Source organism: Triturus cristatus, chromosome 1_1 (genome assembly GCF_964204655.1).
Source record: "Triturus cristatus chromosome 1_1, aTriCri1.1, whole genome shotgun sequence".
NCBI lineage: Eukaryota > Metazoa > Chordata > Amphibia > Caudata > Salamandridae > Triturus > Triturus cristatus.
Genome location: NC_140579.1, coordinates 870399403 through 870424853, shown reverse-complemented (window position 1 = coordinate 870424853; position 25451 = coordinate 870399403). Strand labels below are relative to the sequence as shown.

Genomic DNA, 25451 nt, shown 5'->3' with positions numbered 1-25451 from the left:
CTCCAAGAGAGACCGCAAGGGTTTCTTAATGTTGCTAGTGCATGTCATGGCTTGAAGGCAGACAGTACTGAGAAAGCCACAGCTGGGTACTGTGATCAAAGCGACACGGCTCCAGGGAGTGTTGAAGAAAACCACTTTGTATGCACAATTTGGAAGTTATCGGCAAGAGGATTGTATTATTGTGACGAGGCGCTACCCAGTGGGACTGGGTCATCAGACACAGTACAGGAAGACTTCCCTCCTAACCTTTCTCCCTGTCCCCTCCTCCGTTTACAGAACGCAGGACCGTCGACTCTCCTGCCGCAGAGTGTGACTCCGTAGCAGCGCTGTCTCGAAGATCGCGTCCTCCTCAGACTTTTTCCCCCCTTCACGTGACCAGGTCAGCTGACTTTGTCGACTTCAAGACGAAAAAGGCAGGAAGTAGACTGCGTTTGGGTGAAGCACCAGGAGTGCAGAAGCCGGAACAGAGGGAAGACGGACCGTGCGTGCAAACCTCCTTCGTGACCCCTGGATTGGGAGACCCGGCGGCATTCCTGGACGAGGAGGAGCCAATGTCGGAAGAGGGACGTCGGAATCCACCCAGAGAAGACGACAAAAAGAGGGAGCCGGCCCCCTTCCGGCAACGTGCAGAGTCGAGCCACGGCCCGGGGGGGTCGTGGCTTCACAAGGTACGGGGACGCTTAGAGACGGTGTGGGACAGGGCAGCATTAAAGAAGGGCTGACAGGAGGGAAAGAGACCTCAGGACGCACTCCTCCCTACTAGGCCCGCGCCGTACGTAAACGCTGCTATTCTTAAAAGCTGCGAGCGAAACACTGGTGTTGGGTTACGGTGTTGTCTCCAGTCACTCCCTTCCCCTTGAAGTCATTGGTTCAGGACAGAACCATTTCCTTACAGGGTGTTTACTTGTTTTCTTTTATGTACGGCGCGACCACTACCCTCCCCCTGGCGAACCCAAAGAGAGAGACAAGGCAGAAATCTCCCCACTCTCTGAAGAAAGAGAGAAGAGGACGCCTGAATACGACAAAGCCTCTATACCTTCGCCATATATAAAGCTACAAACCCCTACTTGTAATTGAGGAAATAAAGAGACGTGCATTAACTGCATCCTCGTGTCCCTGTCTTCTTCTCCACTGCGCCACAATTATTAATTTCAAGTGATCACAGGTAGAAGATCAGATTGACAGTTTGCCCTTGCCATTACCATGTGTCTACACATAGGCTTATTTTGCATACATCTATACACCTATTTTTTAACACAAGCAATCTAACCATACACAAAGTTAAAAAACACACAGCAGGCTTAGTTGTTGCCTGGGTTCTTCAAACTGAGTCTTGGATTCCTCATCGTCCTCAGTTGTCATAAAGACCCAGAGGCCTGACTCCATTTTGTGCCAGAATGTTAAGTTAACCTGTCTACCTCTCACCTAGATACCGTTGGTCCTCGGTCCTCATCTTCCTAATAACCAGTGAAAGTGTCAAACCATCCAGACAACGACCTTGACTAGTACCTAAGGTGACATAAGTTACCTGTGATTTGAAATTCAAGGTCAGACAGTGAATGCAGATTGAATTGACATACTTTTTTGTACTAGTTTATATTTGTCTTGAATTATCATATTGGTTCATACCAGTTATGTCTGGTAAGTGAAAATTCCCCAATGTAGGGTAGCAGTCAAAACTATTTTTAGAAAACCCATGAAGTAACCACTGATTTAGCGAAGTCTTCGCCCCAGATTATTGCACGAGATCCTGCTTGAGACTGCCGTACTGCTGCTGCATCTATTCCTAAGCTAAGAGCTGATACCAAGCCAATTCCAAGACGAGAGGAGCCCAGCTGATGCGAGTTTTCCATTCGAGGGAACACACTCTCAGCCGAAGCCTGATAACAAAATGGGTACTTAACAGCAGTTGTAGTTTTGCAGCCTGAAGACTTTTCTGGATTCACACGCTGTGCATCTAGCCCGCCATCTAGTGGTTGGGTGCGGAATCAAGTTTTGTCCTCCTATTTTCAGGTCTCTTCCAGACATGCAGTGTTCAGTATATGTGCATTAAGTTCCGCCCATCTTTACAATCTGCTTCTCTTCCTGTCCTTTGTAAATGATGGATTTTGATTAGCCAATAGGCTTGTTAGTCCCTCCTTAGTACCTCCTTGTCTTTAATCTATGCTGTCTGCTGCTAGTTTTACATTGACGCCCCCACCCAGCTTTAATTAGCACCAACATACCTCTCCCCTGTTGCTTGTTTAAATTGCCCTGCTGAAATGCGAGGACAGAAAAAGATTAAACTTGGAAAAAACACTTTTTTTGGCAAACCCACATCAAATGTAGTTTTCCCCAGAGTCACCTTTTCTTTCTCAAAAACAAGAGTTTTGCAGCCATTCTGATGTTAAAACAACTTTCACAAAGGTGAAGTGTGGCACTTTTCAAAGAACTAGATTTATGAAGTGCCCTCTCTCCTCCTCATGTCCACTGAGACAGTTAGGAATGCATTAAAGACACATTGTGTCCAAAATGCGCTGTCTCTGCGGACATAGGAGGGAGGACACTTTATAAATAATCTTGTTATGCTTATTATATGTGCATCTTTCATTTATTGTCACTTAATGACGTTTTCTGGCTTTAATGCAAAGGCTAAGTGTTCACACTAAGCAAGCTTTTTTAGGGGTTTTCCAGGAAGGAGACAGCCCTGGTAAAATATGGATCAGCAATCAAAGGCTATGTCTGTTTTCAAGAAATATGTGCTGCTTTTTTGTTACAATAATACGATCCAGCACGGAATGTTTGTCGAAATCATCCATTTCTTTTCTTAACATTTACGCCATAATCCCAACACTAATAGCCTATCATAAAAAATATTTGTGATATCTTCCAAGGTTTTTTCTCTTTAACATTGGATAGTGTGCTGCTTTATTTTCTTAAGTGTCTACAATATAATTCAAAATCCAAGGGAACTCAAGACCTGTAAAACAAGCATTGGCATAGCCAATAGGTCTCGCTTTTGGGACCCTACAAGTACTTCGGTATGCAGCACAATATCCTTAGTGCAACAACACCAACTGTTGCATAGCTAAACACTTATAAGGTCCCAAAAGCGAGACCTATTGGCTATGCAGATGGCGGCGCCGCAAAAGTGAACGCAATTGCGGCGCCGTGAAAGGAATCGCGGCTGTAAGGGTGCCCGCGAGATGGTGAGATACAGAAAGCTGATACATGGAGAAACTGAGTATGTCCTGTTTTAATATTCCCGGATGCATTATGGGGCAGTGCAATTTCATCTCAATGCACTTACTTAGCCAATTCTACTCAATTTGCATCATCTGACGACCTTTTGCAGCACCTGATGTGTCATTAAGCACTGAGAATTGTTTTATGAAGTAGTCCTGCGTTGGAACCGGTCACATGTTACATCAACATAGGTAGAGATTTTGCAAATCCCATGTAAAGGGACTGAGAATAATATAAAACGAAATATATGCACTCTCAGCCCCATAGCTCCTAGAGACAGGAGGCTCTTGCCGTACAAAGACACTTGGGAGCCCATATATTCCAAACAATGACGGACACTGCGCGGTAGAGGATGAAAAAATCGATTTTACGTGAACAAAAAAATATTTATTTACTTAAGTGAACTTCAGTAACACGGAGGGGTCCAGCATGAGCGGGGGATTAAAAAGAGAACAGATGAAACAGACAGATTTCTAATGCGCCTTGTTCCCTTCGTAATCAGCTTATTTTGTGGTGGGAAGAGGGCGCCTGTCAGCTGAGATCATGCAAAGCTGGCCCCAGTGTGTGAACGGAGCACGTGCGGGCACGAGCGTGAAAGGGGGGGGGGGGGGGGGGAGGGGCCACAAAGACGTGAGGATGGAGAAGGGCGGAAGAGGCTGTATTAAAGTGTTTCTAGATCAGCACTGGGAATGAGGAAGAAGGGCGGGGCTATGAGGATAGCAAAGCAGCACATAGACAGGAAGAGGTGCGAGGAGATGGAATGGACGGGTCTAGAATGTAGAGCAGCTCGCGGGCAGGAGAAGGGGAAACAGAGGGGATAGAAGGAGGCAGGGTTACAGCAGTAGACAGACCACGGAGAAGAGTGGGGCGGGATTAGAGTGATAGAGCAGTACACAATCATGAGGGAGGATTGAGAAAGGGGTGCAACTGTTCGTTAGTTTTCTGAGTCTAACTGAAGTGCTGTAATAGCGAGTGTAGGGTCAGTCATGCTTGGTCTGTTGTTCCTTTGCTGTTTCCCGGCCGGCGGTTGTCAGGCGTTAGATTCTGAAGGTGAGCGGATCTGTGCCGCTTGCTTTGTGTAGACAACGACGCACTCTGAACTGCCCCTTACACACTGACAATCCTTCATAGCGATCACTCTAAAAGCGAAAGTGATCGCGATGACGCACGCTAGGGATGTGCGCGCAGCAGCGGGGGGAGGGGTATGGTGCTGAAGGCTGATGCAGGAAAGGCAGATGGCTGGGCGAGAAGGGAGGGGGGAATGCGGGGAGCAGCTGTGCGCGTGAACGCCATCGTGCACTGTAGATTGTCGCCAGCACAAAAATGTGGGTAGCACTTTCTAAACCCACCTACTAAATGTCTCGCCAGACCAGCGCATGCGCTGGGTCAGGCGAGACCTAAAAACCATAGTAGATGTAACCAATACATCTGGGATATTTGTTATAAGCAAACAACCATAACCCACAGGATTCTGCGAACGGACTCCTTTATTGGAATAACTGCTTACTCAGGAACTATAAACAGGGCAGCCTTCTTTCTAGAATTTGTACAAATGTTAACATAGTTTTTCAGAATCTATTGTGTGAATATTTTCACCGTTTTTAAAGGGAAGGCTTTTTTATATGCACTCAGTCAGCACTGCTATAGATAAACGAGCATTCACTGCCACAAATCAAAACAATGCCACACAATTCCACAACACACAATTAAGAGCCACACAATTCCACACCACACAACAATTACAATCCACATAATACCACTCAACACCACATAATTCAACTCACCTAATTGCATGCTACTCAATACCACATAAATAAACTCCATATAAATCCAATCTGACAACAATCCACAAATACAACCCACACCATGCAACATAATTCAATTCAACATATTTTCCCCTAAACACCACACTGTTTCAGGCCACACCATTCCGACTCCACACAAACACATTTCACACTACATAATTCAACACCAAACCACATTATTCCACTCTACAGCACAATTCCACTACACACCACATATATTACATTTAGAACACAGAATTCAACATACCACAAAATTCAATGGCACACCACATAATTAAACTCCACTACATAATCCAAAACACAAAATGCCATTCCACACAATTCCAATACAGTCAAAAACACCAAATTACTATTCACATAATACAACTGCACACCATGCCACATAATTCCACAACACAAATCCCCACACACAATGCCACAACTAACAGTTCCAATCCAACCCACAAAATTCCACTACACTCCACATACATCCACCACAGTGAATAAAACACGCAAGATATTTACATTTACCACACCAATACCTCGAACTATCTTATTTTAACACCCAAACACACAGATCTGGAGCTTAGCTCCTATTCTTTTTCGTTACCAATAAAATGCAAAGCTATCCACACAGTTTCACACCACCCAATTCAACTCCACACATTTCCAATGCATACCACATAATGCAACACCAAACCACATTATTCCACTCCACACCATTCCACTACAACTCAACACCATTACACAACATACCACATATAGTGCACACCACACAAATTCAATACACGCCACACAATTCCACATCATGCCACAAAATTCAACAGCGCACCACATATTTAAACTCAATTACATACCACTCCACAACACAAAGGAATATGCTACTTACCAGTATGCATCTGTTCTTGGCATGTAGAGCTGCAGAGTTGTACACTTAGCATAGATCGCCATCTGGTGTTGGGCCCGGATGTTTGCAGTTTGTTTTTCTTCTTGGACAGTCTTTGGAAGTCACGAGTTTGGTGACTCCTCCTTCGGTCCGTACTGCGCATGGGCTTCGGCTCCATCCTCAGATTGTTTTTCGCCAACAGGGAAATGATGGAGCGTAGTAATAACAGTGAGAAACCCATGTGTTTTATCTAAATAAGATGTACTGGAACGGATACAGGTAGCCGGGGAGGCGGGTGGGCGTGTACAACTCTGCAGCTCTACATGCCAAGAACAGATGCATACTGGTAAGTAGCATATTCCGTTCGAGGCATATGAGCTGCAGATTGTACACTTAGCATAGATTATATAGCAGTACCCAACCTTAGCGGCGACCACCGGTATCCGTTGCAGCTGTTTGAAAAAGTGTCTTTAGTACAGCCTGGTCCACCCTAGCTTGCTGCTTGGAATGCACATCTACACAATAGTGTTTTGTGAAGGTGTGCGGTGTAGACCATGTGGCTGCTTTGCAGATGTCATCTAAGGGTATATTCCCTAGAAAAGCCATAGAAGCCCCTAACTTTCTTGTAGAGTGGGCTTTCGGAGGAACAGATAATGTTCTCTTTGCCTTTTGATAGCAAATTTGTATGCATTTTACAATCCACCTAGCTATCCCTGATTTAGAAATGGGGTTGCCTTTATGTGGTGGAGAGAAGGAAACGAACAATTGTTTAGTCTTCCTGAAGGGTTGCGTTCTTTGTATGTAGTATAGCAACGCCCTTTTCACATCAAGTGTGTGTAAGGCCCTTTCTGCAACAGATTGGGATTGCGAAAAGAAGACAGGTAATTCCACTGATTGATTGAGGTGGAAGGGGGAAATGACTTTGGGCAGAAACTTCGGATTTGTGCGAAGTATGACCTTGCTGTGATGCATTTGTATGTAGGGTTCCTGTATGGTGAACGCTTGTATTTCACCAACCCTTCTAAGGGAAGTGATAGCTACTAGGAAAGCTGTTTTCCAGGTGAGAAACTGTAGCTCACATTTGTGCATTGGTTCGAAGGGCGGACCCATTAGTCGTGTAAGAACTAAATTTAGATTCCATACAGGGGAAGGTGGTGCCCTGGGAGGAATTACTCGTTTAAGGCCTTCCATGAAGGCTTTAATAGCGGGCACTCTGAAGAGTGATAAATGCTGTCTGTTTTGAAGATAGGCAGCGATCGCTGCTAGGTGTAGGCGTATGGATGAATATGCCAGGTTACACCTGTGAAGATGGAGCAGATAGCATATGATGTGGTGTATGGATGCATCTAGAGGGTTGATTGTATTGTTACGGCAGTAAATTACAAATCTTTTCCAGTTTGCGGCATAGCATGCTCTAGTGGTAGGGCGTCTGGCTTCCATGATGATGTTCATGCAATCAGGGGGAAGGTTAAGGTATCCGAATTCTAGGATTTCAGGAGCCAGATCGCCAGGTTGAGCAGAGCTGGGTCCGGGTGCCTGATTTCTCCATGGTTCTGGGTTAGGAGGCATGGGGATAGATGCAGTTTTTGATGTGGTACCACTGACAGTTGTAGTAGCGTGGTGTACCACGGCTGCCTGGCCCACGTCGGAGCTACCAGAATGAGTGTGAGGGAGTGCTGTTGTAGCTTCCTGACCACTAATGGAATTAGTGGGAGAGGTGGAAAGGCGTATGCAAATCTGCCTGACCAGTTCATCCATATCGCATTGCCCTTGGACAATGGGTGTGGGTATCTGGCGGCGAAGCTTGGGCATTTTTTGTTTTCGTGGGTGGCGAAGAGGTCTATCTGAGGATGCCCCCACTGTTGGAAGAATGGGTGAAGAACTTGTGGATGCAGTTCCCATTCGTGTAGTTGTTGTGTTTGTCTGCTGAGCAGATCTGCCATGGTGTTTTGCACGCCTGGAACGTGCTGTGCCAGGAGAAAGATGTTTTGGGGAATTGCCCATCTCCATATGCTCTGGGCTAAGCGGGAGAGCTGGGGAGAGTGTGTCCCCCTCTGTTTTTGGATATAATACATCGCAGTCATATTGTCTGTGCGAATGAGGACTGCTTTGCCCGAAATCTGTTTTTGGAAAGATTTTAGGGCTAGAAAGATCGCCAAGAGCTCCAGATGGTTGATGTGGAGCGATTTTTGCTGTGGCGTCCATAGACCTTGCATGGTGAGGTGTAGGAGGTGCGCTCCCCAGCCGGAGAGCGATGCGTCCGCTGTTAGAATCACCTGAGGAACCGGGTCCAGGAACGGCCGCCCTTTGGAAAGGTTTGTGGTGTTCCACCACTGCAGAGAGTGATGTGTGCGGTTGTCCACCAACACCAGATCCGTCAGTTGACCCTGGGCCTGGTTCCACTGTTGTGCTAGGCACTCTTGAAGTGGACGCATGTGGAGTCTTGCATGGGGCACTATGAAGATGCAAGACGCCATCATTCCTATAAGCTTCATAAACACTCTTGCTGGAAGAGAGTGTTGTGGAAGGAATGTTTTGCGTAAGGCTTGAATGCTTGTGATTCTGGCTGAGTTTGGATAGGCAATACCCTTGGAGGTGTCTATAGTGGCCCCGAGATATTGCTTTGTGTGAGATGGTATGAGGTGGGACTTTTGGTAGTTCACCGTGAAGCCTAGCTGGTGGAGCAGTTGGATGGTGCTGTTTGTATGTTGCACACATTGGTCGTAGGACGCGGCTTTTATCAGCCAGTCGTCTAGGTAAGGGAAGACGTGAATATGTTGACGTCTGAGGTGTGCTGCTACTACTGCTAGGCATTTGGTAAACACCCGTGGTGCGGTGGTGACCCCGAATGGGAGAACCGTGAATTGGTAATGTTGCCCGTCCACCACGAACCTGAGGTATTTCCTGTGAGAGGGGTGTATTGGAATATGAAAGTATGCGTCTTTCAGATCCAAGGTTGTGAGAAAGTCTCCCTGGCAGAGGAGTGGGAGGACTTGCTGTAGGGTGACCATGTGAAAATGGTCTGAATGTATGTAGGCATTTAGAGGCCGGAGGTCGAGAATGGGTCTGAGGGTCCCGTCTTTCTTTGGTATTAAGAAATATAGGGAGTAGACCCCTAGATTTTGTTGATTGACGGGGACGTGCTCTATAGCGTGTTTTTGGAGGAGTGAGAGTACCTCTTGTTTGAGCAGTGTGGAATGTTCTTGAGACATTGGACGGTGCCTTGGTGGGATATTGGGTGGGGTAGATGTTAGTTCGAGACAGTACCCTGACCGAATGATTTGGGTCACCCATTTGTCCGATGTTATGGACTCCCATGTGTGGATAAAGTCTTGTAGTCTGCCCCCGACCGGAGTGGGATGGTCTGGGGGGAGCGGAGGGGAGTCATTGTGTGGGTGGGGTGGCAGAACGGGTGTTGTTGGTTTTGCCCCTGCCCTTATTGTTGTTGCCTCTGTAACCGCCCCTTTGATTGCCCTTTGAAAAGGTATTTTTAGGAGGGGACTTGTAGGAGGTAGAGGCGTTATCGGTGGAGGAGCCTCTGCCTGTGCCACGAAAGGACGAGCGTCGAAAGGAACGTTTAGAGGCTTGTGTTTGGAGTGCCCCCATAGACTTTGCTGTGTCTGTGTCCTTTTTCATCTTTTCCAACGCTTCGTCTACCTTTGGCCCAAAGAGAGTTTGCTGGTCAAAGGGGTGATTGAGTATGGACGCCTGGACTTCAGGCTTGAACCCTGAGATCCTGAGCCAGGCATGGCGACGAAGCAGGACACTTGTATTTATGGCTCTAGAAGCAGTGTCGGCTGCATCGAGGGCACACTTAATGGAGGTGTTTGTAATTAGTTTACCCTCCTGTATCAGGTCATGAGCCTTGCGCTTGTGTTTTTCTGGAAGGTGCTGCATAAGAGCCTCTAGTTCGTCATAGTGTGCTCTGTCATATCGCGCAAGCAGTGCTTGTGTGTTTGCAATGCGCCACATGTTTGCAGCTTGGGAGGCGGTGCGTTTACCAGACGCGTCCAGAAGTTTAGATTCCTTGTCCGGCGGTGGGGCTTCTCCTGAGGATTGGGAGTTAGCCCGCTTTCTAGCTGTGGAGACAACTAGGGAATCTAGGGGAGCAGGGCCCTTAATGTATGCAGGGTCTGTGGGTGCCGCTTTGTACTTCTTCTCTATTCTAGGGTTCAGTACTCTGGCCCTGACAGGGTCTTTGAACACCTCTGTAGCGTGCTTGGTGACGCCCTTAAGCATGGGTAAGATAGAAGTAGATTTGTCTTGTATGTCAAATGTATCCAGTAGGAAGTCTTCTTCCACTGGTTCACTGTGCATGTCCACCCCATGATAGTGTGCTGCTCTCTGCACTAAATGATGAAACCCTAAGGAGTCCTCTGGAGGAGACGGCCTGGATGGGTATAGGTCGTCCTGAGGTATATCTGGTATATCAGGGTTATGGTAATCCTCCCATGGGTCTGGGGTCCCTGGTGGAGTGGGATCCATTGGGGCGTCCGCTGGGTAATTGTCCGGGTCCCCGTCATCCGGATCTGGGGATGGGGCCGGATCGTAGTGAGGTGGAGGTGGCGGAGACCTGGGAGGGGGAGGGGGTGGAGGTGGTGGAGGTGGTAGGGGAGGCGGTAGTGGGGAGGGTACTCTTAGGGGAGAAGTAGCAGAGTCCTTCCTTTTAGGTGGAGGAGGAGGAGCCGGAGAATCAAGGCGTCTTTTCTTGATAATTAAAGTCAATAGTCCAGTCTTTGGATCTTTGGACAGAGTCTTTTGTAGAGGGTCTGGTGTAAACAGAGCCAGTGGCGTCGAATCGTCCGTCGGCACCGGTGATTTCGGAACCGAGGACTTCGATGGTTTGTGTGCGCCATGCTTTTTTGGGGCCTCCTGTTTTTTCGGCGTCGAAGGAGTTTTCGGCGCCGGAGCGTCGGTGCCGACAGATTTATGTTTGTGTTTGGTCGGCGCCGAGAGTCCAGGCTTCGGCACCGGTGGCTTCGGAGTCGAGCTGGATATTGCCTTCTTCGGTGCCGGATGCTGTTTTTCGGCACCGGGCGTCGGCTGGCTCGATCCCGAGCTGCCGTGAGACTTTGGAGGCTTCGACACCGGGCCCGTAGGTGGGGTGATAGAAGCTTTGGTTTTGGTTTTGCCCAGGCCGGCAGGCGAGGGAGTAACCTGAGTCTCTTTGGTTTTGGGCGCGGGGGTGGGAGGGGGTATAGTACTCACGGCCCGCTGCGCCGGTGTAACGTCCTCCACGTCGGAGTCGTCGGCCTCGGAAGCGCTGACGATGTCTTCCTCCTGCTCGGTGTGTGTTTGCCCCGAAGCTTCGGCGCCGTCTCCGAAGATGTCCGGTGGAGCTGCAGAGGATGAGTGCGCCATGGTGCGTCGAGCTCTTCGATCTCGGATGGTCTTCTTCGATCGAAAAGACTTGCAGGCGGGGCAGTCTCTAGCCTCGTGTTCTGGAGAGAGGCAGAGGTTACACACCTGATGGAGGTCGGTGTGGGGAAATTTAGACCCACATTTTGGGCACTTTTTGAACGGAGTCCTTTCCATCGGCCGGGACCGGAGTCGAGGAGGGCCCGAAGGCCGGTGCCGATGAACGGGATGGAGAAAGTGCCGCTTCGAGAGATGAAGATGATGATGAAGAAACTCGAAGAAACGAGGATTTTCCGTCGAGGCTGGAACCGTAGAAGTTCGAAGCCGGAGCACGAAGTATCACATCCGAGCCCGATGGCGGAAAAAAACAATCTGAGGATGGAGCCGAAGCCCATGCGCAGTACGGACCGAAGGAGGAGTCACCAAACTCGTGACTTCCAAAGACTGTCCAAGAAGAAAAACAAACTGCAAACATCCGGGCCCAACACCAGATGGCGATCTATGCCAAGTGTACAATCTGCAGCTCATATGCCTCGAACATACCATTCCACATAATTAAACTCCACAACAAAGAATCCCACTCCAGATGATTCCAGTACACTAAATAGCACATAATTACTATCCACATAATTCCACAGTATACCATGCCACATAATTCCACGACAAGTCCTAACACCACACAATTACACAAATAACTAATCCAATACAACCCATATAATTCCACTAAACACCACATACATACACTCAATAAAACATAGGTAAAAGACATTGCCATTTAAAATGCCAATAACAAACTAATGCTACACAGATTGCTTTTTTTGTTAGAAAAATATTCCAGCAGCAGCTGCAGAATATGCAGCAGAGATCTACCTGGACCATGCGGGTCATTTGTGCTGCCTGCAGTAAAATAATTCAGTGGGTAGATTTGTGTACTTCAGACATCTTTGTTTAATGAAAAGCACCACACAGATGATTAAAAGCTATTCAGCTAAGTAAAGGGTTTCAATCAAACCACATGGTTAGAAAGCAGAGGTCAGGGTATAGGACCCACATTTAATGAATCACACGTGGCTGTCACCAACCAAATGAAACCCAAATATCAAACCTGAGAATTTCCCAGCAGGTAACAGAAGCATACAACTCAGTCTAGCATTTAAAGATATTCATGTAGTTCTTGCTACGGTGAAATTCACCATCAGTGTTTAAACATTCACACAAACTGCATCACTTTACCTGATCACTCTTCTTTAACACCATTTTAGGACTTTCCACAACAACATGGAGCGAGTTGTGTATTTATATTGCTTAAGGGGCGCATCAAAGCAAAAAATCTGTAATTTTATACAAGGGCTAGGAAAATTACATGACAAGTTCTCAATATTTTCTTTCAGACCGCTTTTAGATACTTTGAGCGAATGGCTCAAGTGAAGAATCCACACCCAAGACAGAAGCACAAGACTCACCATTGAGAGAGTACTGCCAAGGTGACTGCCACCCTGCTCCAGGCCGACTGGCATTTCCAGTGTCTGCACCCCGTACTGGGCAGAAAAACTGCCATCCTGAGGAGAACTGGGATCCCCAAGGTCGTCAAAGTGGCCCACAACATCAGAGACTGCCAGTGTGGGATCTGAGTCAAGCGAAATTGGGGGGATTTCAAACTCTTCATCTCCCAGATTTGGTGTGTGGAAAGTCTAAAACACAAAACATAAGAGTCAAATCAAAACTGGCTCTCAGACAGGTTATGTCCATTTGAATACTGAATATTACCCATAAGGTGTTAGTAACAAGATACCGGACATTGACCAGTCTGAAAAAATAGAGTGCTAACCGCATGTAGCAATATGTTAATGAACAAAAGCATGGTGTCAGGAACAAGATTACACAAAACAAGCACTGCAGACTACACTGCTTACCAGTCCTATCTGTTGTAGTGGTTAATTCAGACCCTATCGCTCTCTACCATTGATCTCAACAACTCACGGTTTCCCTTTTCCCCATCCTAATCAGTGGTTCGAACCCACACCCTGTTCCATTCTCTCCTATACTCCCCATCCATTACTCCAACCTTTCCTCCCACTACCTTCATATTTATCAATGCCTTAGTTTGTTCCCATGCAATCTCTAGGCTCTGATGAAATTCTGAGGAGCCCTTCCAGCTCTGTGGGTTCACCCAAAACCTCTTGAATAGTTTGCCTGCGCTTTCTGGGTTTAGTCTCACCCAATAGTCCCTGCACCTCTACTCTATCAGTGCCCCAGGAAACCCATTCGCCCGTGCTTTATAACTTTAATTTTACAACTTGCCCCTAATGTCTCACTACGAACTCAAAGCCTTCTAAAGTGGCCAAAGGTGACAAAGTGGAACTATAAAACACCATCAAAAAATTAACAGTGGGCTCCTGATCTATAAACGTCTACTCCTTTCCTTTTCTAGTCAACACACACAGCCCATACCAATCCATGCGTATGAACTTTAACACTATTCCATGGTTAACTTGTTACTTCTCTACAACATCATGTTTAGAAGTGGCTTATACTGCAGTATCCTATTTTTAACCTGCATTTTACCAAATTTTCATAAACACTGCAATACAATATTGTCATATACGTGCAACATTACTCCCCCTTTGATAAAAGTGAGATCTATGTAATTTAAATGAATCAACTTTTGTTAAATGAGCATCATGCTATACATTTTGTATACTTATTTTAAAATCATTAGATGCTTCATAAAATTAAGCAATAAACATGGTTTTATCCCCATTCAGTCAAGCATCTGAAATACAGGACAGTCAGTTGGTTAGAAGACTGGAATTCTATGTGAGGACTGGAGGCGAGAATCATGCTGCACATTCTTTTCTACAGCAACCATTTTAAACAACAAAAATAACTACATTTCTCATAAACCATTGGGAAAAGAAGTTCAGTCCAGCCAATAAGACTCCGTCCTCTGTAGACTCTCCTGCCTCTGCTTTCTATGCTGATTCAGCAGCCGTAAATTTAAGTGTTCAAGCCTCCTTTCCTGACATTTATTTGGGTTTTTCTGAGCAGCATTGTGAGGTTTGGTTATTCAATTTTGCCATTTAATTGCACAATGTGTCTGCGGGTACACAGTGATCTCCTCCGCGGCCCCTGCTTAATATACATTGCACCTCAGGAGAGGTGTCTGGGCAGGAGCACATCGGTCTTCCAGGCACCAGAGGGTGCACACCTCTAACATAGCATGTATATTGACTGTCAAAGTGCATCCGGCGGAGGAGTGTGACTGTATGGCCCGACCGGCCTGGAGTCCGAATGTCCCTCTCCAACGAACAAGTTACTTACCTTCGGTAACGCTTATTCTGGTGGATACAGTATCTGCCTGTGGATTCCTCACCTTGTGAATATCCCCTGCGCCAGCATTCCACTGAACTTTTTTCCCCAGCTCTCTACGCAGACGTGGACGACGTCATAATGCATCGGCTCCGCTCGCGACTCCGTATGACGTCACCGGAGCCATAAGAGAGCCACGTCGGCGTGAGGACGTCAGTTCCACCCATTTTTTTCGTGCCTCCGAGGCGCACAGGTGGACCAACGACAGATACAAAGTATACACAGTATACAATATACAATCATATCCACAAAGTATACAAGGAAAAGGAAAGCTAAATAAAACAAGCATTTCCTACCAATATACAAGAAATTGTAACAGCTCAAGCAAGACAACTTTTAAGGTATACAAAAGGTGGACAACGGGGAGGCGGGTGGGCCAGTGAGGAATCCACAGGCAGATACTGTATCCACCAGAAAAAGCGTTACCGAAGGTAAGTAACTTGTTCTTCTGATGGATACATCTGCCAGTGGATTCCTCACCTTGTGAATAGATTCCCACAGCAGTCCCCACTCCCGTTGGAGGGTGTCCACCTTCCTATATCAGAAAGTCTTGCAAGACAGAGCGCGCGAAGTGTCCCTCCCTCCTTATCTCAGAGTCCAAGCAATAATGCTTTACGAAAGTATGGAGGGAGGCCCAAGTCGCGGCTTTACAAATATCTGCCACAGGAACACCCCGGGCCAAAGCAGATGTAGATGATTTAGCTCTAGTTGAATGAGCTCTAATACCCTCAGGAGGAGTCTTACCAGCCAGGGCGTAGCAGATCTTGATGGCAAGGATAATCCATCTCGACAAAGTGCGCTTGTGCACCGCTCTTCCTTTCGAATGACCCACATAGCCAACGAAGAGCTGATCGTCCAGGCGAAAGTCTTTCGTTCTGTCCAAATAAAAACTCACAGCCCTCTTTGGATCCAGGCGTGGAGTCTTTCCTACTCTTTGGAAGGATGAGGAGGTAGATAAAAAACAGGGAGAGTAATGGACTGCCCCAAATGAAACGGAGTAACAACTTTTGGCAGCAAAGCAGCCCTGGTCCTGAGAACCATCCTTTCAGCATGTAATGTAAGAAAAGGGGGTTTAGAACTAAGAGCCTGAAGCTCACTCACCATCCTTGCAGAGGTTATGGCTACAAGAAAGACCACCTTAAAGGACAACAGCCTCAAAGGACAGCTATGAAGAGGCTCAAACGGGGACCCCATCAGAAAAGTTAAGACAAGATTAAGGTCCCACTGTGGCATTACAAAGGGAGTGGGAGGAAACATATTTGTAAGGCCCTTGATAAACCTCAGTACAACCGGAGATTTAAATAGAGACGGTGGATCAGGAAGGCATAGAAAAGCCAATAAGGCCGAAAGATAGCCCTTGACCGTGGCCACAGCACAGCCCTGCTGAACCAAGGAAAGAGCAAACCGGAGCACATCAGAAAGATGAGCTTTTAAAGGCTCAATGGATCTCTCTCCACACCATTTAACAAATTTAGACCACCTGTAGGAGTAAATGGACTTGGTGGAGTGTTGCCTGGCTGATAAAATAACATCCACCACATCAGGCGGGAGAGAGAATGAACTTAGGTTGCCCCGTTCAATCTTCAGGGATGAAGGTGTAAGCTCTAGAGGTGGGGGTGTAGAACCTGCCCCTACGACTGCGAGAGGAGGTCTGCCCTCAGAGGGAGATGGAGCGGAGGGCACAAGGAGAGGTGGAGAAGATCTGTGTACCACACCCTTCTTGGCCAATCCGGGGTGATCAATATAACTTGGGCCCGGTCTTGGCGAATCTTCCTCAGAACCAGAGGAATCAAGGGTATGGGAGGAAACGCATAAAGGAGTCACGAGCCCCAACTCAACTGAAACGCGTCCCCCAACGCCCCCTGCAGAGGAAAATGGAGACTGCAGAATGATGGGCAGTGCGCGTTCTCGTGGGTGGCAAACAGGTCCACCCGAGGTGACCCCCCACGTCCGAAAGACATGACGAACCACCTCCGGATGGAGCCTCCACTCGTGGTCGGCGGAGAACTGCCGACAGACTGTCCGCACGTACGTTCAGCACCCCGGCCAGATGATTTGCCATCAGACAAATCCGATGGACCTGAGCCCAGGTCCACAGACATAGGGCCTCCCTGCATAGACAAAGAGACACCACTCCTCCCTGTTTGTTGACATACCACATCGCGGTAGTGTTGTCCGTCAGGACTTGAACAGACTGACCGCGAAGGGAAGGGAGGAAGGCCTTGAGCGCCAAACGTATCGCCTGCAATTGCAGAAGGTTGATATGAAGCATCCTTTCCTCTGGAGACCAAAGACCCGTGATCTCCAGATCCCCAAGATGAGCGCCCCACCCCAGGGTGGAGGCATCCGAAATCACTGTGGCCACCGATGGAGGTAGATGAAAGGGTTTTCCTTGAGACAGGTTGCCCTCCACGCTCCACCAAGATAGATCCGCTGCAGCTTCTCTGGAGATCCTGATCGACTCCCTGAGATCTCCGTTGTGCTGATACCACAGCTTGCGGAGACACCACTGGAGCGCCCTCATGTGCCAGCGTGCATGGTTGACCAACAGGATGCAGGAAGCGAACAGACAGAGCAGGCGAATGACCTTCAGAACTGGAACAACCGCTCCATTGTGGAATAAAGGGACCATCTCCTGTATGTCGAGAATTCTTTGAGGAGGAGGAAATGCTCGACACACAGTAGTGTCCAGTACTGCCCCTATAAACAGGTTGCGTTGAGAGGGCACCAGGTGAGATTTGGGCACATTTATCGAAAAACCCAAGTCGAATAACAGCCGAGATGTTACCTGCAGATGACGCTGCACCATCTCTGGGGACTCTGCCTTCAGAAGCCAGTCGTCCAGGTAGGGGAAAACTGGACTCCCCGACCTCCTGAGATGAGCAGCCACCACTGCCATCACCTTCGTGAAGACTCGAGGTGCGGTAGTAAGACCAAACGGGAGGACCGCAAACTGGTAATGTTGCGACCCAACCGTAAAACGGAGATACTTCCTGTGCGACTTCAGGATTGGGACATGGAAGTACGCGTCCTGCAAGTCGAGCGACACCATCCAGTCTCCTTGCTGCAACGCTTGAAGAACCTGCGCAAGGGTCAGCATCTTGAATTTCTCCTGTTTCAGGTAAAAGTTCAAGATTCTGAGGTCCAGTATCGGACGCAATCTGCCGTCCTTTTAGGGAATCAGGAAATACCGGGAGTAGCATCCCTGACCCCTTTCCTGCTCTGGAACCACCTCAATCGCACCCTTTTGAAGCAAAGCTAAAACCTCCTTCTGCAGAAGAAGCAGATGGTCCTCTGAGCAGTAACCTTGGCAAGGAGGGTAAGGGGGAGGAAACTCCCGAAAGGGAAGGGCGTACCCAGTCTCCACGAGGTTCAAAACACAAAAGGTCTGTCGTAACAGATTTCCAACCCCGCAGAAAGTAGGACACCCGACCCCCCACAGGTCTTACATGACCCAGGATGGGGGATCTAGGGCTGCTTCCCTGAAGCCTCATTGGGAGCAGAGGAGGAGGAAGAAGAAGAGGGGTTGCGTCCAGAACCTCTCCGACCCCTTTGTCTCCCCCTATAGGATCTATAGAGGGGATTCTGCTGCTGCTGCTGAGGCTGTCGGAAGGAGCGAAAGGAAGATCTTCCGAAACCCCTAAACTTTTTAAAACCAGATTCCTTAGCAGGAGCTTGCAGACCCAAAGACTTAGCCGTTACCCTGCTATCTTTAAATCTTTGTAGGGCGGAGTCAGCTTTCTCTCCAAATAACTTCTGTCCATCAAACGGCAAATCCACTAATGTGGCCTGAACATCCGCGGAGAAGCCAGAAGAACGGAGCCACCGAATCTGCTGTATCGAGCATTGATTGGATCACCTGTCTAGCAGCAGCCTGAGTATCCGCAACTACCTCCATGAAGGACGCCTTATCACCCTCAGGCAGCTTAGGGGCTAAAGACTTCATTGAGTCCATTAAGGCATGCACATAACGACCCAGCAAGCACGTGGCATTGGTAGACTTTAGAGCCATACTTCCCGAAGAGAAAGTCTTCTTAGCCACCTGGTCAACCTTTTTGGACTCCCTATCTGCAGGAGACTGAGGGAACGCCCCCGAAGCATGCTTCGAGCAGGATGCCTGCACAACCAGGCTCTCTGGAGACGGGTGTGTAAAAAGAACATCCGGATCCCCAGGTGCCACCCTATATCTTCTCGCCACCTGCCTGGAAACCGCCGGAGAAGAAAGTGGTTTTCGCCATACCTCCAAAACAGGCTCCAAAATGGCCTCATTAAAAGGCAGTAAAGGCTCTGAAGTTGAAGTAGGTGAGTGCAGCACCTCCGTCAGAAGGTTAGACATATTCCGCAGAGGGTAACTGCAAATCTAACAGTTCTGCGGCCTTTTTAATAACCATATGGTAAGGAGCCAATTCCTGTGGTGGAGAGGATCGAATAGTTTCTTACCTGTCGGTGTAGTTTTGCAGCTTGAAGATCTTTCTGGATTCACTATGCTGTGCATTATTCCGCGATCTTGTGGTTGGGTCCGGATTCGTAGTCTTTTCTTTGTTTTTTTTTTTTTTTTTTTTTTTGTAGCCCAGGTGGGCGTCGACGTACACCATTTGGTGCACCTCCCGTGACGTCGTCGTGCTTCCTGCGGAAGTCCCACCTTTGGGGCGCCATCTTCGGGTTCTTTTTTCCTTTCCTCTTTCTTTTTTTTTTTTTTAACCCTAGGCGATTGATTAATCCTTCTTGTCCCTTTATCTGTATGTTTGTATTTCTTTGATCTTTTCCATTTTACCCCCTCTTCCTCCAGCCTCATCTTCCTGGCGGAGGTGGGTGGGTTCGCTAGTGAATCCAGAAAGATCTTCAAGCTGCAAAACTACACCGACAGGTAAGAAACTATTCGTTTTGCAGCGTGAATCTTTCTGGATTCACTATGCTGTGCATCGATTTTGTAGCGGTTTTCCTAGTTCTGTGGCGGCTGGGTGGTAGATGAGCGTTGGTCGTTGAAAATGTGCTGAAGCACCTTCTGTCCAACCTGTGCTTCCTTGTTCATCTGAATGTCCACGCAGTAGTGTTTCGTGAACGTGTGCACAGATGCCCAAGTTGCCGCGAGGCATATGTCCTGGATGGGCGTGTTCGCCAGGAAGGCCACGGTGGCCCCTTTCTTCCTTGTGGAGTGAGCCTGCGGCCCCTCCGCTAGCTCCTGTCCAGCCTGTTTGTGGCAGAATTGAATAGTGAGGGCAATCCACCTTGCGATGGTGCCCTTAGTCACTGGTCTACCCATGAAGCTAGTAGCAAAGGACACAAACAGCTGTTTCGACTTCCTGAGTTCTTTGGTTCTCTCAATGTAGTGCATCACCGCTCTTCTGGCATCGAGGGTGTGCAGTGCCTTTTCTGCGTTTGTAGTCGGGTTTTGGAAGAAACTTGGTATCTGGATAGTCTGATTTATGTGGAACGCCGACACTACCTTGGGCATGAAGTGTGGGTCCGTTCTCAGGACTATTCTATCTTTGTGGATCTGAATGTAGGGTTCCTGCAGCGTTAGTGCTTGAAGCTCGCTCACCCTGCGTAGTGAGGTTATGGCCACCAGAAAGGCTGTTTTCATAGTCAACATCTGCAGTGTGGCCTTGTGAATGGGTTCAAACGGTGCCTTCATGAGCTCCGTCAGGACCACGTTCAGATTCCATGCCGGCGGCGGCAACCTTTTCGGGGGGGCCATCCTTTTGGCTCCTTCCATGAATCTCCTCACCACCTGCGAGCTGAAGAAACTTCCACCTTTTTCACCTCTGGTGTAGGCCACGATGGCCGCTAGGTGTACCCTTAGTGAGCTCGAGCAGAGGTTACTCTTTAGAAGGTGTGTGAGGTACCTCAGTACTGTTGAGTCTCTTGTCATTCTGTTTTGCAGGCCCTTTTTCCGGCACCACACAGTGAACCTCTTCCATTTTGCGCTGTAGCATTTTCGTGTAGTTGGTTTCCTCGCCTCCCGTAGCACTCGCATCGTGCTCGGCGGCAATCTTAAGTGTGCGAACTCTAGGTCTTCAGGAGCCATGCCGCCAGGTTGAGGGTCTCTGGCTCTGGGTGCAGGACCTCTCCGTTTAGCATTGAGAGCAGGTCCTTCCTCCTCTCTAACCTGTATGGGTCGCCTTGTGCCATTTCCTGAATTTGTGAGAACCATGTCTGCCTCGCCCACTGCGGAGCCACCAGGATCAGGGTCATGTTGCTGGTTCTGCACTTGTCGAGCACTCTGTGCAACAGGGGTATCGGTGGAAAGGCGTAGGCAAATGTCCTCGACCAGCTTATCCATAGGGCATTTCCCTTGGATTGCTGATCTGGTTGCCTGGACGCGAAGCTTTGGCATTTTGCATTGTGGCGTGTTGCAAAAAGGTCTATTGTGGGAGTCCCCCATCTCCGGAAGAGTTTCTCCGTTTCCTGGCCATTGAGCTCCCACTCGTGTGATGCTGAGGTCTGCCTGCTTAGCCAGTCTGCCTCCACATTGTCCTTCCCCGGAAGGTGAATTGCCAGTAGATCTATCCTGAGAGGTATGGCCCATCTCCAAATCTCTTGAGCTAGGGATGAGAGCGGGAACGACTGTGTCCCCCCTTGTTTGTTGATGTAGAACATCGCCGTGGTGTTGTCTGTTTGGACCAACACCCTCTTGTTGAACAGGTGCCTCTGGAATGCCTTCAGGGCTAGCAGGATTGTTTTCAACTCGAGGTAGTTGATATGGCGGACCGTATCTGCTGGGGCCCATAGACCCCTCACTCTGAGGTTGTCCATGTGCGCTCCCCATCCCTTCTGCGATGCGTCCGTGGTAATGGTCACTGTTGGGATTGGTGGTGTCAGGCTTCTCCCTGCTGTTATGTTGTCTCTGTTCCACCAAGTTATCTCCTCCTGCACTGCGTGCGTAACAACCACTAGATCCTCCCAACTTCCGTTTGCTTGTGACCATTGTTGTTGTAGCCATTCCTGGAATGGTCTCATGTGCAGGCGTACATTCGGCACCAGCTGGATACAGGACGCCATCATCCCCATCATCTTGCTCACAGCCCTCACTGTCAGAGCTCGCCCCTTCTGGTAGAGCTTCGCCTCCTTCAGTAGAGCCTCTGTCCTCCTCTCGCTGGGCACTACTTTACTGTTGTGGGAGTTGATCTTTGCCCCCAGGAAAATCTTCACCTGCTCCGGTTCCATTGATGATTTTCCCCAGTGGATCGAGAATCCCAGATTTGTGAGGGTGTCTGTTACGCGTTTTGCGTGCCTGTCGCACTTTCCGCGTGAGTTTGCCTTGACCAGCCAGTCGTCCAAGTAGGGGTAGACATGTATTCCCTGCCTTCGTAGGTGCGCCGCTACCGCCGACAGGCATTTTGTAAAGACCCTTGGTGCTGATTTTAATCCGAAGGCCAGGGTCGTGAACTGGTAGTGTTCTTGTTCGATGTTGAATCTTAGAAGGCCCTTGTGCCTTCTGTTTATTGGGATGTGAAGATAGGCATCCTTGAGGTCCACGGTGACCATGAAGTCCCCTTCTCTTATCTGTGGCAGAACCTCCTGCAGTGAAGTCATTTTGAACCTTTGCGTTCTGATGAACTTGTTTAGGTAACGGAGGTCTAGTATGGGTCTGAGGTCTCCGTCTACCTTCGGAACCACGAAGTAGTTTGAGTAGACCCCTTTGTTGCGTTCTCTGAACGGCACTGTCTCTATGGCTCCCTTTTGCAGGAGTTTCCGCGTTTCTTCTCTGAGTATTGCCAGTTCTTGGGCCGATCTCAGTCTTCCCCTTGGTTTCCTGTTTGGAGGTCTTTTCTCCAAATCTACGCAGTACCCGTACTGCACAACGTTCCGTATCCACTTGTCTGTTGTTATACGCCGCCACTCCTGAAGGTAGAACCTCAGTCTTCCGCCTACTGGTGTCGTATGCTCGTAGGCTCTTGAATTTTCTCTTCCCCCTGATGACACTTTTCTGCGCCTCACCCTTGGGGTCCTGACGAGGGTAGGCGTCCTCTTGCGTGCTGAGTCACTTCGTCGAGGGCTGTTCGCCCCCTCTCCTCCTTTGGCCACGTCCGTTCCCTCTCCCGCGAAAGGACTGGCCCCGAGGTTGATATTGCCAGTTTTGCTTCTGCTGACCTTGTCCGTGACCTTCACCCTGCTGACTTTGTTGGAACGCCTGGTGCGACGTCCCCTGCTGGCTTCCTCCCCTACCGTAGGGTCTTCGAGGGATTTCCTCGCCTCATTCCCCTCAGCTGTAGGGCCCCCATGGACCTCGCCGTCTCGTTTTCTTTTTTCAGCTGGGTGAGCTTGTCGTCCACTGTTGCTCCGAACAGTGTCTCTCCATTGAAGGGGGTGCCAAGGATGTTGTTCTGCACTTCCGGTTTGAATCCCGAGATTCTTAGCCATGCATGCCTCCTCTCTGTGACCCCTATGGCCATGAGTCTTGCTGAAGTCTCTGCCCCATCCAACGCCGTCTTTATACAGGAGTTGGCGATGTTTTTGCCTTCATCTATCAGGTGAGAGGCTCTCTGCCGGTATTCTTCGGGGAGGTGCTTTACTAACTCCCCCATCTCATCCCAGTGCTGGTATTGGTGTCTATTGAGGAGTGCATTTGAATTTGCCATGCGCCAGTGCATTGCGGCGTTCCTCTCGACCTTTCTTCCTGTGAGGTCAATCCTCCTGCTCTCCTTATCCGGGGGTGGGCCCGAAGTTGCTGGTACGTTGGCCCTTCTCCTGGCCGTGGAGGCTATGATGGAGTCCGCGGTCACGCTACCCTTGATGTAAGGGGGGTCCAGGGAGGAGTGCTTATATTTCTTCTCTGTCCTGGGCGTGATCGACCGGCAGGTCGCAGGTTCCTTGAAGGCTTCTCTCCCCTGATTCATCACGCTTTGTAGCATGGGGAGGAACTGGCTCCTTGTCTGGATGGGGAGCAGTGTTTAGACGAGAAAATCGGCTTTCGGTTTCTCCTCGTCGAGTTTGACGCCGAAGGCCATTGCTGCGCTCCTGACCACCATATTGTAGACCCCGATGTCGTCGGGTGGCGAAGGCCTCGAAGGGTACGTGTCCACGGGCTCCTCCGGGTTTTCGGTGTCGAGATCGTGCCATTCGACGTCGTTGCTGGTAGATGCCGCCGATTCGTAGAACGACCGTTGGTCTTCTTCCTCGGCTTCTCCCTCATAATAGGGCTCTTCTTCCTCTTCGAGTTCTCTTGTCAGCCCTTCGGCGTCGAACTCGTCTTCGACCTCACCGACGTCCGCTGATGAAACCGTTGGAATCTTGAATTCCTTCATTCTGGCGTCGAACTCCTTCTATCTTTGAAGGATGTTCTCCATTTCGGCCTCGAGCCGCCTCTTCTTTTTCTCCATCTCGGAGATGCTTTCGGCGTCGACCGCGGGTCTTTTCGATGAAACTTGCGTCGACGTCGAACGTTCTTTCTGCGTCGATCGGCCCGTTTCATGGGATGCTTTCGACGACCCTTGCCTTTCGGCGTCTTTCGGCACCAGGGAGTCCTTCTCTAAGGATCCGCTCGGCCTCTTGTCCGTGGTACCCCCTTTGGACGTCGAAGTTTTCGGCGCCGGGGCTCCCTTCGTGGACTTTGACTCAGATTTTCTCGAGTCACCCTCGTGTTGTCGAGGTACTTTCTGTTTTGCGCTCGACCATTCTCTTACCTAGTCTTCTTTTTTCTTGTCGGTCTCTACGACCGTGAAGTTTTCGGCTGTCTCGGCGTCGTTGTCCTCGTCGTCCGAGGAGAGGCCCAGAGCGTAGAGCGTCGGGGGCTTCCCCTTGCCATCCATGCTGGCGTTGGCCCTTCTCTGCCGCTCTCTCACCCTGAGTGTCTTCGGCGCGAAGGCTGAGCAGGCGTTGCAGTCGATACTCTGGTGATCGACCGGTAGGCAGAGGTTGCAGACCGGATGCTGGTCTTTCTGCGCGAACTTGTGGTGGCAGTTTGGGCAGAACTTGAATGGCGTCTTGTCCATTGCGCTCAGGGTCTCTGAGCGTGCATTCTCCAAGGCCGTCGAAGAAAAAGGGCGCTGGTCCTCCTTTCTTCGCGCTCCTGATGAAATCTTTTCCTTTCCTGATATCTTCTAGTGTTTCTATCGACGAAACTCGCTTTTCTTCCTTCTTCCTTCGAGTGTAATTCTGGAGCTTCCCGATGACGATCCAGACCCAACGGCGGAAAAAAGAATCTGAAGATGGCGCCCCAAAGGTGGGACTTCCGCAGGAAGCACGACGACGTCACGGGAGGTGCACCAAATGGTGTACGTCGACGCCCACCTGGGCTACAAAAAAAAAAAAAAACCAAAGAAAAGACTACGAATCCGGACCCAACCACAAGATCGCGGAATAATGCACAGCATAGTGAATCCAGAAAGATTCACGCTGCAAAACTAGCTGACGTATGCTCCCACTCAGGGGTCGTATCCAGGCCACTAGCCACCTGTATCCCCTCAAACTCAGAGGACGTGTCCACTTCACCTTCCTCCACCTCCACTCTATACCTTTCTTCATCCAAGACCCTTTGGGCCTCCCTTCTTGAATGAATTCGTGGAGCCGGCGTCGTCGACGTCGTACGCGGCGTCGGTGGAGCCAGAGGTGTTGGAGTCGGCGGCGCCAAAGACTGAGTCGGCGGCGCCGGACGCGGCGCCGAGGCAGTCGGCAACGGCGTCGGAGGGCTCCGAAGCAGGACGATCCAGCCGAAGTCATGATGGATCCCCAGACGGTGCCGGAAACTGCCAAGAAGGCGCCATCGGCAGAAAGGGCATAAACGGGGCCTGAGCGTAATGCTGCGGCACCCCCAAAGTATACGCCATAGGACCCACGGGACCAGTCGGTGCACCGGATGGGAAGGCAGCCCGATTGAAGATTCCATA

The 25451-nt window shown here is 49.3% G+C and overlaps 1 protein-coding gene across 7 annotated transcripts in view; it reads right to left on the bottom strand.

Annotated features, from left to right (window-relative positions):
• Window positions 1-25451, bottom strand: part of TOX4 (TOX high mobility group box family member 4) — a 798038-nt gene that overhangs the window by 519658 nt on the left and 252929 nt on the right. For all 7 annotated transcript variants that reach the window (XM_085650564.1, XM_085650575.1, XM_085650560.1 and 4 more), the window contains one exon: window positions 12717-12944. In XM_085650564.1, the coding sequence (XP_085506690.1) occupies window positions 12717-12944 (228 nt within the window). The remainder of the gene's footprint in view (window positions 1-12716; window positions 12945-25451) is intronic.